At 38.9% G+C, this 19,592-nt stretch overlaps 2 protein-coding genes across 3 annotated transcripts; one reads left to right on the plus strand and one right to left on the minus strand.

Moving 5' to 3' along the window:
• Positions 1-1,716: 1,716 nt before the first annotated feature.
• On the minus strand, positions 1,717-15,933 carry LOC127445953 (endoplasmic reticulum-Golgi intermediate compartment protein 3-like). Of its 2 annotated transcripts, XM_051706487.1 has the most exons (14): positions 15,759-15,933; positions 15,362-15,432; positions 15,111-15,198; positions 12,752-12,871; positions 12,240-12,333; positions 11,715-11,880; positions 11,537-11,594; positions 9,846-9,860; positions 9,435-9,466; positions 9,247-9,343; positions 4,750-4,814; positions 4,286-4,422; positions 4,039-4,094; positions 1,717-2,591 (listed from the first exon to the last, which is right to left on the minus strand). In XM_051706487.1, exons 1-14 carry the CDS (start codon positions 15,844-15,846, stop codon positions 2,512-2,514), a joined length of 1,167 nt encoding a protein of 388 aa, XP_051562447.1. In that variant the 5' UTR covers positions 15,847-15,933; the 3' UTR covers positions 1,717-2,511. The 2 variants fall into 2 exon arrangements, with proteins under 2 accessions (XP_051562447.1, XP_051562448.1); XM_051706488.1 differs by lacking the exon at positions 9,846-9,860.
• LOC127445974 (reactive oxygen species modulator 1) lies at positions 6,986-8,918 on the plus strand. Its single transcript, XM_051706521.1, has 3 exons — positions 6,986-7,144; positions 7,995-8,128; positions 8,697-8,918. The coding sequence occupies exons 2-3, from the start codon at positions 7,995-7,997 to the stop codon at positions 8,803-8,805; spliced, it is 243 nt and encodes an 80-aa protein (XP_051562481.1). The 5' UTR covers positions 6,986-7,144; the 3' UTR covers positions 8,806-8,918.
• Positions 15,934-19,592: the final 3,659 nt, after the last annotated feature.

The following is a 19,592-nucleotide window of genomic DNA, read 5'->3' on the forward strand; positions in this document are numbered from 1 at the left end:
ATGAAGCCATTTATTATCACATAGTTGTTTGGCTCCTTTTTAAATCATAATGATAACAGAAATCACCCAAATGGCCCTGATCAAAAGTTTACATACCCTTGAATGTTTGGCCTTGTTACAGACACACAAGGTGACACACACAGGTTTAAATGGCAATTAAAGGTTAATTTCCCACACCTGTGGCTTTTTAAATTGCAATTAGTGTCTGTGTATAAATAGTCAATGAGTTTGTTAGCTCTCACGTGGATGCACTGAGCAGGCTAGATACTGAGCCATGGGGATATGGGATACAAAGAAAAACCCACAGGTAACCTCAGGAGAAATACAGGCTGCTCTGGAAAAAGATGGTGTGGTTGTTTCAACGAGCACAATACGACGATACTTGAACAAAAATGAGCTGCATGATTGAGTCGCCAATGCCACAAAAAAGCCTGGTTGCAATATGCCCGACAACACCTTGACACGCCTCACAGCTTCTGGCACACTGTAATTTGGAGTGACGAGACCAAAATAGGGCTTTATGGTCACAACCATAAGCGCTATGTTTGGAGAGGGGTCAACAAGGCCTATAGTGAAAAGAATACCATCCCCACTGTGAAGCATGGTGGTAGCTCACTGATGTTTTGGGGGTGTGTGAGCTCTAAAGGCACGGGAAATCTTGTGAAAACTGATGGCAAGATGAATGCTGCATGTTATCAGAAAATACTGGCAGACAATTTGCAATCTTCTGCACAAAAGCTGCGCATGGGACACACTTGGACTTTCCAGCATGACAAAGACCCTAAGCACAAGGCCAAGTTGACCCTCCAGTGGTTACAGCAGAAAAAGGTGAAGGTTCTGGAGTGGCCATCACAGTCTCCTGAACTTTAATATCATCGAGCCACTCTGGGGAGATCTCAAATGTGCGGTTCATGCAAGACGACTAAAGACTTTGCATGACCTGGAGGCATTTTGCCAAGATGAATGGCCAGCTATACCACCTGCAAGAATTTGGGGCCTCATAGACAACTATTACAAAAGACTGCACACTGTCATTGATGCTAAAGGGGGCAATACACAGTATTAAGAACTAAAGGTATGCAGACTTTTGAACAGGGGTCATTTCATTTTTTTCTTTGTTGCCATGTTTTGTTTTATGATTGTGCCATTCTGTTGAATATGAATCCCATAAGAAATAAAAGAAATGTGTTTGCCTGCTCACTCATGTTTTCTTTAAAAATGGTATATATATTACCAATTCTCCAAGGGTATGCAAACTTTTGAGCACAACTGTATGTGAACTGTAAAGTTGTTTATATCATTGTTCGTTTTAGGGTTTATGGTGTTATGTCGCCATGGCTACAAAGTTGTAAAAATGTACTTTACACAGAAAAGGTTAGCAAGCGATTTTATCACACTAAAATCATGTTAACGCACATATTGTTTACGTCTTGTGGCTATACTTATGAAACAGAGTATTTTAATGTTTATGGATTGGCCCCACTCACTTCCATTGTAAGTGCCTCATTGTAACCCAGATAATTTTTTTTTTTTTAAAGAAAATGAGGGATGAGTCAAAATTAATTTGTGTGTTAATCAACATTATGCCACAAATGCTGTCGATTGAGATTAACTTGTACTGAACCCAGAATATTCCTTTAAAAATTATATACAGAAAAGATGAAAATTGTGCAGTATGTGAATTTTCTGGATTTAAAAGACAAACGAAAGCACCAACAAAGTTCAGTGTTACATTTATTTCTCATTTTAAAAACGGTTTCGCACAATCAAAATATAAATACATTTGTCCCACATAAAATAAGCCATCAAAATATGTGACAAAAACACTCTCATACCAAATACCCCCCCACACACACCTGAATTTAGAGATAAAGGTGCAATTACAAAAACATCTATACTGACTGCAGCCTCTGTGTTTCCGTGTTGTGTGCTTGACTATAAAATAGGGTTCCTGTTGTCTTTTTTCCAGTTTAAAAGAGGCTACCTCTTTTCTATTGGCCATGGACTGAGAAGCAAATTCAATCAAATGAATTGTACATGAATGAATGAATGAATGAATGAATGTATGTAAAACTGCTGTTTTAGTTTGCCTAACTCCACAGACACTGTGTATTGACACAAGCAGGAAAAAACTGGTTCGCAATCAAATGAGATTACAATTTTCAAAATCAACCAATGACTATTTCATAGTGAACAAATAATTCAAATCAACTAAAGTGAAACACATTTGAAGGTCAAAATTTCAAAAAGAAAGCTTTGATTTTCAGAGGTAAACAACTGATACATCAATGTATCACTCAATAAAAAGTCCATAATCCATAAGATCCTCCAAAATATAGATTGACAGTGTCTTAGTCACAGGTTCCTGTTCTTGTTTGCGAGGGGGCCGTGCCGACGGACACTTCTCTGTGGCCACAAACGGAAACAGTCTGGGGTTTTAATTGTGGCATCTTCCCTTGAACACACAGAGGTTTCCAGACACAGTCATGCACCTAATATGTCTGCGTGATGCTAGGATGCTTTGCCCAACTCGATTTTCTTCTGTATGGCTCTTGCTGAGTGGTATATTAAGGAGTCAATGAGTCCAGCAACTAAAAGAACATAAGAGAAACAATAGAGGTGAGGTGAGTGACTCAGTTTACACCTGATATGAGAGGGACAGTTCACCTCAAAATTAAACGTCTCATTATTTACTCATCCTCATGCCGTCCCAGATGTGTATCATTTTCTTTCTTCTCTTGAACCCAAACAAAGATTTTTAGAAGAATATCTCACCTCTGTAGGTCCAGAATATGCAAGTGAATGGGGTCCAAAACTCTGAAGCTTAAAAAAAAAGCACATAAAGGCAGTATAAAAGTAATCCATAATACTCCAGTGGTTTAATCAGTCTTCTGAAGTGATCTAAATCGATTTCAGGTGAGAACAGACCAAAATGTAACTCTTTTTTCACTATAAATCTTGACATCTGCAGTCTCCTTAGCGATCATGATTTCAAGCTCAATTACTTCCTATAGTGCCATCTAGCGCTCTGCACATGCGTCAAGCACTAGGAAGTGTAATCGAGCTTGAAATCATGATCGTGCCTAGAGACTGCAATAGCAAAATGTACATTGGAAAAGGAGTAGATTTTGGTCTGTTCTCACCCAAAACCAACTGGATCACTTCAGAAGATATTGATTAAACCACTGGAGTCATATCGATTACTTTTATGATGCCTTTATGTGCTTTTTTTGGAGCATCAAATTTTGGTCACCATTCACTTGCATTATATGGACCTACAAAGCAAAGATATTCTTCTAAAAACCTTTATTTATGTTCAGCAGAAGAAAGAAAGTCATACACATCTGGGACATGTAAATGATGAGAATTTTCATTTTTATGTGAACTATTCCTTTAACATTAGTTTCGGTAGATTCGATTACAAGTGGTCAGCCGAGAAAAAACAGACATTTACACCTGTTACTAAAAAGCTGACAATGTGTAATTTAATTAAAAAGAAAAGTAATACGTAGGCACAATTTCACATTTTCAATATTTAAGCATAAGCCTTTAGAACAAAATTTTTTATAATTTAGTGCTACAAATGTGGACACGCGAACCACTGTAAATGAGCCTCTCTCATAGCGCTCATAAAAGCGCAATGGACATCAAGATTATCACTGAAAAAATACTTTACTTTCATGTCGTTTCTCACCCAAAACTGCACAAATTCACTTTATGATACGTTTTGGTCCTTTTTAAAGCTTTACAGTAAGTCCCTGTCAAACTGCTATGTATTGAAAAGATGGACAGGGATATGCAATAATATTTTCTTTGTTTCACAGAAAAAAGAAAAGGTCATACGGCTTTGGAACGAAAAGGGTGAGTGAATTATGACAGAATTTTCATTTTTGGGTGAACCATCCCTTTAAAGTTGCTCTTTGGGCCTAAAAATGTTCAAAAAGTATCGGTCCGTGTAAGTAGGCAGTAAAAGTATGTTTATGTAATCTACATTCTTTCATTCAGCATGTACAATACATTTCCATGAAAACCGCTCACCTGTGAACACACCACCTATAATAGCACACACTCCTGTTAAGAAATGGGTGAAAGACCTGAGGAGGCAAACACAGAAAAACTTTATTTACTTAAACATTCAAATTATTCCATCCCTCCAGATCATCATGTAACTAGTTTTTCAAAGCCAAACATCGACATTTATTTTACACTCACAGAAATTCAATCAGATGTTAAGGGGTTATATAAACACACGTGATAAATAATAGAAAAACAGGTTAAGCTTTACCTCTGTTTCTCTGTGAATTTGACCATCATCGGAGACAGCTCATAAAGCACAAACACGCCAGGCAAACCCTGATCTCCAATCAGCCCATTGGCTACTTTTTCATGCCTCGTTACTGAAAACTGGTTTGTTTTAACCACCTAAAGAAAATGACAGTATTTCAACAGAGGTGCAAAACTTTATTTCTGTAGAAGCTTCCCCATTAAACAACATCTCCCTACTAATGCTAACCACTAATACTAACATGTCTAAATAAATAAATAAAAATGAAGACAATAACAACATATTTTTGACAATCTCCAAGCATGTATACAGTATATTACAAAAAGCTTACCAAGGTAACCATGCTTTTATTATTATTATTTATTTTGTGGATGTCAGTGGAGGCTTACCAGTTTTGTTAACATGCAAATTTTGTTCTTAGAGTTTTACTGTTTTTCCATAATACCACAACTCAGCACACTTACCTCTCCATTTACTTTAACGTATATTGTTGGCACAATTTTGACGAAATACTGGTACATCATTGATGCTGTAAAGAACGAAACAGAACAGGTCAATATAAAATAGGAATCCCAGCTTTTTCTGTCAACGGAATCCCTATAATCTAAACGATTTAAACACATTTATTGGGCCCTGAACACTGTAATCATTCAATGCAATGCTCATATTTTATATATATATATATATATATACACACACACACGCACGCACGCACGCACCATATTAATTTATTATAGATCTAAAATGTAATAAAAAAATAAAATAAAAAAAAGTTTTTGAAATTGATGACTTAGACCAAATAATAAAGAAAAGCAGCCAATAAGTGCCCAACATAGATGGGAACTCCTTCAATACTGTTTAAAAAGCATCCCAGGAATACCTCAAGAAGTTGGTTGAGAAAATGTCAAGAGTTCATGTCTGCAAATTCTAGGCAAAGGGTGACTACTTTGAAGATGCTAAAATATAACACAGTTTTGATTTATTTTGGATTTTGTTTAGTCACAACATAATTCCCATAGTTCCATTTATGTTATTCCATAGTTTTGATGACTTTACTATTATTCTAAAATGTGAAAAAAATTATAATAAAGAATAAATAAGTGTTTCAAAACTTTTGACCGGTAGTGAGTGTGTGTGTGTGTGTGTGTGTGTGTGTGTGTATATATATATATATATATATATATATATATATATATATATATATATATATATAGAGTGGCGGAATGATCCGCCCCTCTGGCTCGTAATCGTCGCCCCGCCTCTTAGGGCCGCCCTTCAGCCAGGCTCACAACGGGAGTTGGGCAGAAGAGGTGCATAATTAATAAGCCTCATTTGGTCAGCGGTGAATGAAGCACACCTGATGTGAATAATGCTTCATCACCGCTGTCTTTAAAACGCAGTGCACACCTCTTCTCGGGGTGCCGGCTTCAAATCTCCATGTGTGCACACACTGGCATCCTCGCATGCCCAGGACCAGAGCTGGGAGGGATCGGACAAGTGGACACACTGCCGGAACCGTTCTTACCTCAGCAAAAAAAAGAAATGTCCCTTTTTCAGGACACTGTATTTTAAAGATAATTTTGTAAAAATCCAAATAACTTTACAGATCTTTATTGTAAAGGGTTTAAACAATGTTTTCCATGGTTGTTCAATGAACCATAAACAATGAATGAACATGCACCTGTGGAACGGTCGTTAAGACACTAACAGCTTACAGACAGTATGCAATTAAGGTCACAGTTATAAAAACTTAGGACACTAAAGAGACCTTTCTCTGCCTTAGGCATGCTGCATGGAGGCATGAGGACTGCAGATGTGGCCAGGAAAATAAATTGCAATGTCCGTACAGTGAGACGCCTAAGACAGCGCTACAGGGAGACAGGAAGGACAGCTGATCGTCCTCGCAGTGGCAGACCACATGTAACAACACCTGCACAGGATCGGTACATCTGAATATCACACCTGTGGGACAGGTACAGGATGGCAACAACAACTGCCCGAGTTACACCAGGAATGCACAATCCCTCCATCAGTGCTCAGACTGTCCGCAATAGTCAGAGAGGCTGGACTGAGGGCTTGTAGGCCTATTGTAAGGCAGGTCCTTACAGACATCAGCAGCAATAACGTTGCCTATGGGCACAAACCCACCTTTGCTGGACCAGACTGGACTGGCAAAAAGTGCTCTTCACTGATGAGTCACAGTTTTGTCTCATCAAGGGTGATGGTCAGACTCGCATTTATCATCGAAGGAATGAGTGTTACACCGAGGCCTGTACTCTGGAGTGGGATCGATTTGGAGGGTCCGTCATGGTCTGGGGCGGTGTGTCACAGCATCATCGGACTGAGCTTGTTGTCACTGCAGGCAAACACTGTGTGTTACAGGGAAGACATCCTCCTCCCTCATGTGGTACCCTTCCTGCAGGCTCATCCTGACATGACCCTCCAGCATGACAATGCCACCAGCCATACTAAATGATATTTTCATCTAATAGTATCACTGATCTATGGCAATATATACATAAATGTTTGTATATAAGATAAGATTAAAACATTATATATGAATTGTTTCACATTTTACACATTTAAAAAGATCCATCCATTAAAAATTTGGCATTGGCATTTCTATCACAATCTCAAATCGCCTGCAATTCCTGCATTAACCGCTAGTGTGCGCTAACACATCATTGGCTCTACCGCTAAAGGGCGCTGAGGCGCTCGGGAGCCCATAGTCTTCGCTTGTACTTTGACACCACTTCCTCTGAAGTAATGGCGTCCTTATGAAACAGTCCTACAGCAAACATTTAACAAGTACAACAGAAGATCAAGTAATTGAGGCACTCATATATCGATTTGAGCACGGTAAGCTATCTATATTAACATATATTGACGGTGCGCCCGCTGTACGTCGCGTTGTTTTGTTTGTTCAAGGCCAGACTTTGATGACATGTAACGAGATAAAACGATTCACGTGGAATAAGTTTTCCTACTGGTGTGTTTTTAATTTACCAGCGTTAGAAAACATGAATATTTAGATTTAGCTTGTTTTTAAAACTCTGCCCCTTGTAAAAAACGCAGCTTACTTGCTTATCACTCTCCGGCTGTATCTCAAACTCTTGAGAGCTACCTACCTAGACAGCATATCTGGACATTATACGCGAGTGTAGCATTTTTGGGCACTTTAGCTTAGCTGACTCGAAACGCGCCTGTTATTTCCAGAAATACGGTCTGGGTGGGCATCTCACTAGGTCTTGCCCCAAATTTGTGAACTAGTAAGGTGCCTCCCTAGACACCATATCTGGGCATCATAGCTAAGAAATGCGCACATGATGGCCACAGATGCTGCCTAGTCAGCTCACTAGGTTTTGCCAAAAAAAAAAAAAAAAAAAAAAATGCTGCCATGTGAGCTCCCTATATAGACAAATGTTAGCTATCATTGCGGCACTCAACTACATGCCCAAAAATGCCATTTAGTTTGGAAGCTCACTGGATCTTTCCAAAAAATTGCTGTTCTGACAAATGCCATGACCATTTGCAAAAATGCTGTGCTTATGTCAAACATGGTGATTCTTAAAAATGCTGTCTAGGTTGGCAGCTCACTAGTCCTGCATTCCAAACAGCATACATGATGGCTCAGAGGGCACTTCAAAGGGAGAACAGTCATGAATCACCCTAGGTTTTCAGACACAGCCTGTATTTGTTCGCTTTTTAGATGCCAGTGTCGGTAGGGTCCTATGGACAGGCTGCCCAGCCCAGCTGCTTTGACAGAGTCAAGATGGGCTTCATGATGGGGTTTGCAGTGGGCATGGCAGCGGGTGCCATGTTCGGAACCTTTTCCTGTCTGAGGTATGAAAATGAATAGCGGTCTTTTTCATTATATCATGCTGATACCAGTCTACAATACTTGCCCTCACAAAAATTGACCTTGTTTTTAGTATCGTAAACTATAACTATATTTTCAACTATAACATTTGTAGTTTTTACATGTGTATCCTATTTTTAACGTCTGCTCCCTTTGTTGGTCTGGCTTTTAACTCACTTTGCAAATTTTTTTAGGATGCAAATTTAATAAAGTTATATCTTTTTGCTAGACCCTTTTCAGTCTGTTTTGCAGTTCAGTGTGCGGTTAGCAACTTTTGATTTCTGACTTGTCCTATTTTTCATAAATGCCATAGTTTGTTTCATAGAAACCTGATACATTGATCTAACCCTGGTAATTAGGAGCAAACCATGGTTTCACCTGAGGTTACCATGATCTTACAAAAAAAAAAAAAAAAAAAACTATGGTGCATTTCCATAAGGGTCTATATGTTCACATGCTCAGCAACTGACCACCATATTGTGTTTATCAACAGCTTCTTAATTTAATATTGCTTTGTTAAAGGGACTAATTCTGTCTGTTCATTCTATCTAGGATCGGCATGAGGGGTCGAGAGCTAATGGGAGGAGTTGGGAAGACAATGATGCAAAGCGGTGGCACTTTTGGAACATTCATGGCGATTGGGATGGGCATCCGATGCTGAAACCACACTGATTTCACCTGTCAAGGACTTTAAAGCATTTCTAGATTTATCCATTTGTCACCATACCCACATTCAAGGACACGGGTGTCAATAAAGACAGTGATTTAAAAACATTGCAGATTTTCCAGTAAATCTTGATCGAAAGTCTAGTAGTTCACAATTGCAGCTGTCTTTGATACTTTAAGTAGAGCTCCTCTTATTGACTTCCATTACAGTAGGTTAAAATCAGCTAGATGGAACTGATGACATTTAGCAGTGACCTTTCTGCCATTTAGGAAGGGTTGACTATGAAATCACCACAAAGACAAGAGAAAGGCTAAAATCTCATACTTGTCAGTTTCATTCTGGACAACACTTTGCAATTCACAGCCTTTCTAGACTTTACTCCAACAATGAAACAGATTTTTAGTTCAAGTATATAAAAATACAAGACATACTAACCTTGAGGTGCTGCTATGTTAGTACCATCTAAAGGGTTGACAATTCCAGGATAATCTTTTCCAAATGAAAGATGTTTGATGAAATGTGTCATGTTGATCTATAGCAATACCAAGCACATTCAGTTAGGTCTAATGTTGACAATAGTAGAGATATTTTGGTTTAATGTTTAAAGCAGAGAAACATCTTACATTGTCCAGTCCAAAACTCTGCAGGTCATGAACTGAAAATAAATGGAATTAATAATTAACATTAATAACAAAATTGCACAATTTGTCAGTTCACCTTAGTTAATCTGAGTAGCCGACAAATTCTCATTATTTTCAACAAAGGCAAAGCGTAGTACATTAAGTGGTCACAGATGCAATTGCTGATGATTATCATGAAAAAATTACACTTAAGCCACTGCATTGTTAAATGACAAATTAGCATTTTAAAATGTTACTTTGTAAATCACAAAATATGTGCAGGGAAAAGCAGTGTTGCCAATATACTGATGTAGTAACAAGGTAAATTCTAACTTGTCCTGTTTTTATTAAAAGACTGAATGTCTAGTGGCTTGGTGGAATAAAGATTTATTCAAATATAAAAGGTCAACTTACTTTCCACAGCATGCACTGCAGAAAGAAGAGAAAAGAGTCACAAATGGGTTTTGTTTTTTGGAAAGCACAGATTTCAAGAGCAAATTTTGAGAACCCTGGTCATTTAAGTTCATTTCAAAACTAGAGAAAACTTTAATGCCCAACCAAATTATGTCTTATGCCAAAAGACTTGTCTCTTTTTTCTGTAGCAGGGCCATAGAAATGCTGATACATCCAGGGCTTTTTGATATTGTGTATTGGATATGCATTTTAGCCATTGGCAGAATAGCTTAAGCAAAACCGGTGTTAGTTCTGTACCTTGTTACTTGGAAAGATAGTGAGCTTTAGTGGGAAAGAAAACTTTTGTCCCATAGTAAAAACCCAGACTTCCCCAAAAAACATTAATTTCATTAATGAAAAAGACTGATCTACAGCATCAATGATCTAAGAACAAGCAGCTGCAAGGTAATGACAGCACTGAAGAATTAATAAGATCGTAAAATCATACTTGCATACAAAGACAGAAAGAGTCCAGATTGTTCATCTCCCTAGACATGTGTAATGCTCAGTTTCTGATAACTGCTCAATACAATGCTTAATATGGCTAAATCTGCAGATACTCTGGTATATGGGATGATGAACGTTTTCAAGAAAGAAGACAGGGAAAAAGCAAATGAAGAGACATGCATTTTGTATTTTTTAAGGAAATACAAATGCAGATCTTAAGATGTATGTGATGCACCAAACGTGACACCATGCACCCCTTTTACGAGTTACATGCAAAGTGAATATGAAGCATGAAATCTGGTCTGTTGCACATTCATTGCATTCAAAAGCCTTTTCATTTGTGGAAAATCTAAGTTTGTAACAAACACACAAGGTTTTGTCTTTAAAAGAGCAGTTCACCCAAAAATGAAAATTTACTCACCCTCATGCCATTCCAGATGTGTATGACTTTCTTCTGCAGAACACAAACGAAGATTTTAAGAATATTTCACTTTGTGGGTAAGTGAAAGGTGACCAAAACTTTAAAGCTCCAAAAAGCACAAAGGCAGCATTAAGGTAATCCAGAAGACTCCAGTCATTTAACCCATGTTTCTGAAGCAATCAAATCAGTTTTAGGTGAGAATAGACCAAAATATAACTTTCTTTCACTATAAACCTTGACATCAGCAGCCTCCTCTGCAATCATGATTTCAAGCTCGATTACTCTTCCTTGTGCCATTTAGCACTCTGTGCATGCGTCAAGCACTAGGAAGTGTAATCCAGCTTGAAATCGTGTTCGTGCCTGGAGACTACAACGGCAAGAAGTACAGTGAAAAAGGAGTTACATTTCGGTCCGTTCTCACCCAAAATCCATTAGATTGCTTCAGTAGACATGGATTAAACCACTGAAGTTTTATGCATTACTTTTATGCTGCCTTTATGTGCGTTTTGGAGCTTTAAAGTTTTGGTCACCATTCCCTTGCATTATGTGGACCTGCAGTGCTGAAATATTCTTAAAATCTTCGTTTGTGTTCTGCAGAAGAAAGAAAGTCATACATATCTGGGATGGCATGAGGGTGAGTAAATGATGAGAGGATTTTCATTTTTGGGTGATCTATCCCGATCTTTAAGTATTCAAATGGACTACAACTATTAAGCAACATGCCTTTGCTTCAGACCAGAGAGCTTTGAGTTGTGTTTTATGCTGCACAAACTTGAGTTTTTACCATGTACATGAGATTGCTGAAAGCTCTTGCCGGGGGCAAAATGGAAATTTCCTGCCACCTGAAGGAGATAAAGAGACTTTGGTTTGGCTTCTTACTGTCTTTACAGACCAACTTGATGCATTTACTTGCACTGAATTAAAAGTAACTGGCAAAAACAGACAAGATTCCAAAATCATACCTTGTTGACCTCCAGAAAGCCGTAAACCTGACAGCCCTCATTCTTCTGCTCCTGCATCTTCTGGCTGAAGCCCTCTCTCTTACACTGCTCAATGGTGTCAGGAGTCTTGAACGCCCAGCCGCGCCGCCTATACGCCTCCCGCACATCATCACAGGTATTACAACACCTGCAGACAAATAATAAGTATTTGAGTGTCTTGATCAGCCAGAATCAGGGTTAAAAGGGAAAAAGAATTTAAAAGGAAAAGAATAGAAAAAGAGCAGTTGTGACTAACATTCAGATGCCATGGAGGAATTTTCTACTTCTAGCTAAAGAGTCTTTTTAATCAGCCTGGCAATTATGAAATTGAGCCGCTATCTTATTTATTTAAGTGTCTGTTTACTACACAGATCTTATAGTAAGGCCTTTAGTACCTGTTCATGCAAGTAGACAAACCTGTTCTGTCAGTGGATATTTCCTTCCTGTTTGGAATACCTTAACGTCTCTGATTCAGTTAGTGTTTTGTCAGACGGAGGAAAAACTCACTTTAAATCTTCAGTTTCAGCACCATAACAGCTCTCACATCGGTCAGGATCCAGCGTACTGGGGTCGAAAACCCCTTCCTCTTCTATGCCTAAAACTGCACAGAAAACAGTGGCATGAACAAAGTCATGAATGCTGAAAAAGCTAAGATACTTAAAGTATATATTGTATAAATCACATTGTGTGTGACTAAGGAACCCCTGAAAGCAAAGGGAGAATAAGTGAGTGACTTAATTACGAGAACTGTGCAAACCCTAATCATTTGTATGTAGTGTTCTGGTATTCTGGATTTGAATGACATATTTCCTGTCTTTAAAGATAATCGGCAAATCTTTGGTAACTAAATGGGTGAACTATTTTGTGGATCTATAAGGCACAAAATAATACAATTAAAGTTTTGTGAATTCACTTTTGAAGAATGATGATTTGTTTGTCTTCTAAATATATCAAATGGACACTCTTGCCACTAATAAGAACATTGGTTTGATCAAGCACTTAAATGCGATGAAACTGACCGTGTTTTTCGGCCTCTGTTGTGACCGGTTGGCCCTCTTTGTCGAGTCTCTGTTTAAACAAGTTATGCTCCACATCTAGCTGCTGTTCTCCTGCTACATCCATGGCATCAATACTCAGATCTAAAAGAACAAAATCACCAAGGCAAAAACAACTCACAATACTCAATGTAAATAAATACTTAAATCTAGCTGCACACAGAATGTAACATCTAGAGTAAATATCTCAACCAACATTTTAAAGTGACAACATGCTTATATATAGTTGAATTTGATCTTAAAAAGTCTATATGCTATGGCTAGATACTTTTAAAAATGAAACATTTCACAATACAGGATGCCCATTTATGATACAACTGCTTTATTGATATTCTGAACACTATAGATGATATTTCCTATCTTATATAGGGTTACACTGTTTTACAGCACTAGGAACCACAGGTCAATGACTTATGTCTAGACATAAAGAACTATACAATATTTATTTACAGTGGCGGTCAAAAGTTTGGAATAATGTACAGATTTTGCTCTTATGGAAAGAAATTGGTTCTTTTATTCACCAAAGTGGCATTCAGCTGATCACAATGTATAGTCAGGACATTAATTAGTAAATTAAATAAAAAGTACTCTTACAATTTGAAAAAACAAACAAAAAAAAAAAAAAGTCAGAACTTCTTAAACTACTTCAGAGAGTTCTCATCAAAAAAATCCTCCATGTGCAGCAATGACAGCTTTGCAGATCCTTGGCATTCTAGCTGTCAGTTTGTCCAGATACTCATGTGGGGTGACATTTCACCCCACACTTCCTGTAACACTTGCCGGGCACTTCTCACGCACCTTACAGTCTAGCTGATCTCACAAAAGCTCAATGGGGTTAAGATCCATAACACTCTTTTCCAATTATCTGTTGTCCAATGTCTATGTTTCTTTGCCCACTCACACCTTTTCTTTTTGTTTTTCTGTTTCAAAAGTGGCTTTTTCTTTGCAATTCTTCCCATAAGGCCTGCACCCCTGAGTCTTCTCTTTACTGTTGTACATGAAACTGGTGTTGAGCGGGTAGAATTCAATGAAGCTGTCAGCTGAGGACATGTGAGGCATCTATTTCTCAAACTAGAGACTCTGATGTACTTATCCTCTTGTTTAGTTGTACATCTGGCCTTCCACATCTCCTTGTTAGAGGCAGTTGTCCTTTGTCTCTGAAGACTGTAGTGTACACCTTTGTATGAAATCTTCAGTTTCTTGGCAATGTAGAGCATCCTGACTGGCTGCATCTCCGCCTGGTACGGCAATAGCACCGCCCACAACCGCAAAGCCTGCAAAGGGTGGTGTGAACTGCCAGACACATCATCGGAGGTGAGCTTCCCTCCCTCCAGGACATATACACCAGGCGGGTGGTATCGCAGCATCAGCACCCGCACCAGCCGACTTCATGACAGCTTCTTCCCCCAAGCAATCAGACTTTTGAACTCTTGATCTCCCACGATCAAAATACATCAGCACTGCACTTTATTAATCTTATTATCTCACACTGGACTGTCATAAATTATATTCTCTTAACAACACAATGGCAACTGACTATCAACCGACAGCCTGACTGTCAATACAGTACAATACAACCTACTGTACATTTTATATATACTATATATACTATTTTTTTATTGTATAATGTGTATTCTATATTGTGTGTATTGTATAATGTACACTGTATGTTATTATTTGTATATTGTGTTGTGTAAATTTGATGTTTATTGTATTAATGTCTCATCACTTTCACGACTGCTATGTTGCTTGGAACTGCACCCAAGAATTTCACACACCATTGCACTTGTGTATATGGTTGAGTGACAATAACAGTGATTTGATTTGAATTTCAAGCATTGTTTTGCCTTCATTCCTCAAAACAATGATTGACTGATGAGTTTCTAGAAAAAGTGGTTTCTTTTTTGCCATTTTTGACCTAATATCGACCATAAGACATGCCAGTCTATTACATACTGTGGCAACTCATAAACAAACACAAAGACAATGTTAAGCTTCATTTAACCAACCAAATAGCTTTCAGCAGTGTTTGATATAATGGCAAGTGAATTTCTAGTACCAAATTAGCAGTTTAGCATGATTACTCAAGGATAAGGTGTTGGCTGCTGTCTAGATTTGATCAAAAATGAGTTTTTTCAAATAGTGATGGTGCTGTTTTTTTACATCAGTAATGTCCTGACTATACTTTGTGCTCAGTTGAATGCCACTTTGGTGAATTAAAGAACTGATTTCCTTCCAAAACAGCAAAATCTGTACATTATTCCAAACTTCTGGCCGCCAGTGTACATATAGATAAGTTGCATAGAATACAGTGTTTACTTACAGGCACATGGCATATGTGGAAATATAACATCAATGTTGATTCTTAGCTTGTCTCCTCTAGATGTGTCTACGAATAGTTCTGGATGAACCTATGAAAGACCAATAAAAACATTTAGAAAACATGATCTGCATACACAAACACACATATAGTATATTTCTATGTCTAGAAAGTGAATTGCCTTAAACATACAATACATCATATGCCCTATTACAAATGATACACATACATTTGTGAATGTGCCATGTACTCACCTCCTTAGTTAAATAATACTGCAGCTCAGAAAAGAACAGAATCAGCATAAGAAGTCCACTGATGATAGTCACTATAAATTGAGCAAAGCAGGAAGGTATGTATTAAGAAACAACTTCAGGTTTTACCCCAAACTGTTCTAAATGGCATTTAAATCACAGTCACCTCAAACATGACTCTTGTATCATAAGAGTTTTGAATAAAAGGGTTTATGGGGACGACTGACACTTTCCATTCAAGCTTTTACGCCAAAATGTTTATTTTGTGTCATTTAAATATGTAATTATATGCGCATATTTTAAGACTTTATGTTCATTAGCCTGTTTTCTCCTCACGAGCACTGTCTGTTTGAATGACGCTCGGCACTTCTGAAGCTCACGGTGGATTTAAAACACTCACCCGTCGCTCCGCCACATGTTTTGATCCTAAAATCCTCCAGAGTTTTGGGATACGCATCAAATTGTTTAAGTTTACTTAAAGCATCCATTCTCCCTCTCGTGCAGCGATGAAGCAAGCCGTCCAGTGACCCATTTCCGGTACATCCCGAAAGTGATTATATGCCCTCCGCCAATCAGATTCCACCGCGTAGCAGCACAGAGTATTTAGCAGAAACGGGACACTTCTATTTAAAAGAATGGGAGAAATTGGAACGCCCAACTAAGAGTGCAGAAGGGAAGTCCCGCCTTATAGGTAAAAGAGCCAATCACCTTTTAGATACAGATATAGCCTGTCAATCACCTCGCTAATGCGCATGCGCTTTAGTTATACAAGCCGGGAAAATCGCGTGTTTTAGCGTAATATGAGGTCAAGAAGCACAATTTATGATTCCAATATTATCAGATTTTATTATTGATTTGAAATATGTTCTTTGATCGTAATCTTGGCCGACCATGTTTGAGATTTCGGTATCCCCCAATTCAAGTAGATAAGAGCTGCACTATCATGACTGAAATTAGACTCCCGAGAGCGTTCCAAAAATGGCAGACAGTGGACTGACTTGCTAGAAAGACTTTGGTAGCGGCTACCTCTGCTGTGCCAGGCCTATACAACTGGCGACCCGCGGGTCAAATCCGACCCGTTTGGAATTTTCAGTGGCTCGCATGTGGTGTCCGTTGTCTTAGGGGCTGTTCACAATCACATCGACCGTTTTTTTTTTTGTGTCTGATGGTGCTGTTGTTCAGTTGTTCTCCTAAGTAAACTTACGCTAGAGGAAAGTCGCAGGTCTCAGTGTTTTTATAGTGTCAATACAGTGCAGGAGTGCCGTGTTTTAGACGCTTTCAGAGGTTGTGCTAAAAAATAATTATTCTGAATTTTTCGAAATAGGAAGAATAAATAACTAAAATCAAACTGAAAAAGCGTTTGTTTGGAGAAACAGAAAAGTTCTATTCATTAATTTGGTGAAGAAAACATTCGAGTTTGAATCATTGCATCTATATCAAACTTCACTGTTAATATTCAATAAAAAAAAAATTGTATTTGATTTACTTTCTCAATTATGGACCAATTTTAAAGCACTTTTTAGTTGATTAAAAAATTCCCCCAGAATTTTTCTCTTTATGTTTTATGTATTGACCAAATATCATAGGCCTACTACAGCACAATATCTGATAGAAGCTTTTCATTAACAAAATACTGGCTTAGCCTGCATGCCCCAGAGGTTTTTTCCATCTGGCCCACTTGGTTGTTATTTTTAACCCCCACCCATTTTCTGGCAGGTCCCGCATCCTGCATTTGGATTGGCTAATAAGAGCTATTTACAAGCGGTCTACGATTGGGCAGTTGAGAAATCGTTCATATCCACAATATTCCTGAGTCCCATGACGCTTTGCGGGCGATGTGGGCGGAACTTCCAGTTAAGCGTAAACAATCGTTATGTTATGTAATAAAGCCAAGATGGTGGCGGTGTAGGTGGTAGCGTGTTTCTGCTCTTATCATCATGATGGCGCCGCGGATGGCTGCCTTGGTGTGGAGCTCCTCAGTTCTTTTGTTGTTTTTGTTTGTTTGTCCTGTGTTTAGTAATCTTTTTCCAGTCAGTTTTAACAGAGACGAACTGCTGGACATTCGACAGCATGTACCAGACAATCTTTTCACGGGTTTTCGAATATTGAGATGTTTTGCTACACATTTTAGTTGGATGCGCAGCTCTGCTGTTCAAGAGACGCAGGCGAGGGAGACGAGCCGGTGTGCTGGTTAAACTCCGTCGGCACGGATTTCGAATAGCGCTGTCGAGTATTCACTTAGCAAATCTCCACTCTTTTCCTAACAAAATGGACGAACTACATCTCCTCACCCACACAAACAAGGACTTTTCAACCTCTGCTGCCTTGTGCTTCACAGAAACCTGGCTGAGTGAAGCCATTCCAGACAGCGTGTTACATCTGTCGGGCTTCCAGCTGTTCAGAGCGGATCGCATCGCGGAGTTAACGGGGAAAACGAGAGGTGGTGGAACATGCTTTTATATCAATGAAAGTTTGTGTACAGATGTAACAACGTTAAAGAGGATGTGCTGTCCTAATTTGGAACCGCTCTTTATTAACTGTAAGCCTTTCTACTCGCCACGGGTGTTTATTTAGTTTATTCTGGTGAGTGTGTATATCGCGCCAAACGCGTGTTTGAATGTGGCGCTGCAACAGCTGGCTGATCAAATCACAGACATAGAGCAACAATACTCTGACTCAGTTATTATTATTCTTGGGGATTTTAACAAAGAAAATCTCACAAGTGAACTGCCCAAATACAAACAGCACATCACATGCCCCACCAGAGACCGGAACATACTGGATCACTGCTACACAACAATAAAGGATGCATATCACTCTGTTCCTAGAGCAGTTTGGGACTCTCTGATCACTGTCTGGTTCATCTTCGTCCAACCTACAGGCACAAATTAAAATCAACCAAGCCAGTAGTAAGGACTGTAAAGAGATGGACCAATGAAGCAGAGCGGGAACTACAAGCCTGCTTCGATTGCACGGATTGGAGTGTTTTTGAGGCTGCAGCCACAGACCTGGACGAGCTCACAGATACTGTTACATCATATATCAGTTTCTGTGAGGATATGTGCATTCCTACTAGGACTTATTTAAAGTTCAACAACAACAAACCGTGGTTTACAGCAGAACTCAGGCAGCTTCGTCAGGCCAAAGAGGATGCTTACAGAGGTGGGGATAAAGTCTTGTACAATCAGGCCAGGAACACACTGAATAAGGGAATCAGAGTGGCTAAAAGAAGATACTCTGAGAAGCTGAAAAACAAGTTTTTAGCTAACGACCCTGCATCAGTGTGGAGTGGCATGAAACAACTCACAAATTACAGTACTCCTACCCCCAACCCTGTAGGGAACCAACAACTGGCTGACGACCTGAATGTGTTCTACTGCAGATTTGAAAGGCCCAATCTCACACCCCACACCCACTCTAACCTTCACTTCACACAAACACCAACACCTCCTGCAACCCCCCTCCTCCCCCTCCTGCTACTCAACCTGAACTTAAGATCTATGAAGATGATGTGAGCCACGTCTTTCGGAAACAAAAGACTAGGAAGGCTTCAGGCCCAGCTGGCGTCTCACCAGCGTGTCTTCGATCCTGTGTTAACCAGCTGGCCCCCATCTTCAAATCAAATCAAATCACTTTATTGTCACACAGCCATATACACAAGTGCAATGGTGTGTGAAATTCTTGGGTGCAGTTCCGATCAACATAGCAGTCGTGACAGTGATGAGACAGTACCAATTTACAATAACATCAAATTAACACAGCACAATTTAAACATCTGATATACACATAATTACACTCAACAATATACAAATAATAACATACACTGTACAGTATACAATACGCACTATATAGATACACATTAATCAATTTAAAAAAAAATGTATATAAAAAAGTATATATTTATACAGAATGTACAGTATTGTACTGTATTGACATTCAGGCTGTCAGTTGATAGTCTGATCTTCACACAGATCTTCAATAGATCACTGGAGCAGTGTGAAGTCCCATGCTGCTTCAAACGCTCAGTCATTATTCCTGTCCCAAAGAAACCAAAAATCACAGGACTTAATGACTACAGACCTGTCGCCCTGACGTCTGTGGTCATGAAGTCATTTGAGAGACTGCTGTTGGCCCACCTGAAGAACATCACTGGACCCTTTCTAGATCCCCTTCAATTTGCTTATCGAGCAAACAGGTCTGTGGATGATGCTGTCATCATGGGATTGCATCATAT

This window comes from Myxocyprinus asiaticus, chromosome 9 (assembly GCF_019703515.2).
Source record: "Myxocyprinus asiaticus isolate MX2 ecotype Aquarium Trade chromosome 9, UBuf_Myxa_2, whole genome shotgun sequence".
In the NCBI taxonomy this organism is placed as follows: Eukaryota; Metazoa; Chordata; class Actinopteri; order Cypriniformes; family Catostomidae; genus Myxocyprinus; species Myxocyprinus asiaticus.

What these genes read in the sequence shown, in the direction of transcription:
- LOC127445953 (XM_051706487.1), bottom strand. Translation starts at nt 15,846, where the DNA reads ATGGATGCTTTAAGTAAACTTAAACAATTTGATGCGTATCCCAAAACT. An exon ending in AGTATTATTTAACTAAGGAG is followed by an intron (nt 15,199 to 15,361) that starts GTGAGTACATGG and finishes GGTCTTTCATAG; the next exon opens with GTTCATCCAGAACTATTCGT. An exon ending in GCTGAAACTGAAGATTTAAA is followed by an intron (nt 11,881 to 12,239) that starts GTGAGTTTTTCC and finishes ATTTGTCTGCAG; the next exon opens with GTGTTGTAATACCTGTGATG.
- LOC127445974 (XM_051706521.1), top strand. Translation starts at nt 7,995, where the DNA reads ATGCCAGTGTCGGTAGGGTCCTATGGACAGGCTGCCCAGCCCAGCTGC. An exon ending in GGAACCTTTTCCTGTCTGAG is followed by an intron (nt 8,129 to 8,696) that starts GTATGAAAATGA and finishes CATTCTATCTAG; the next exon opens with GATCGGCATGAGGGGTCGAG.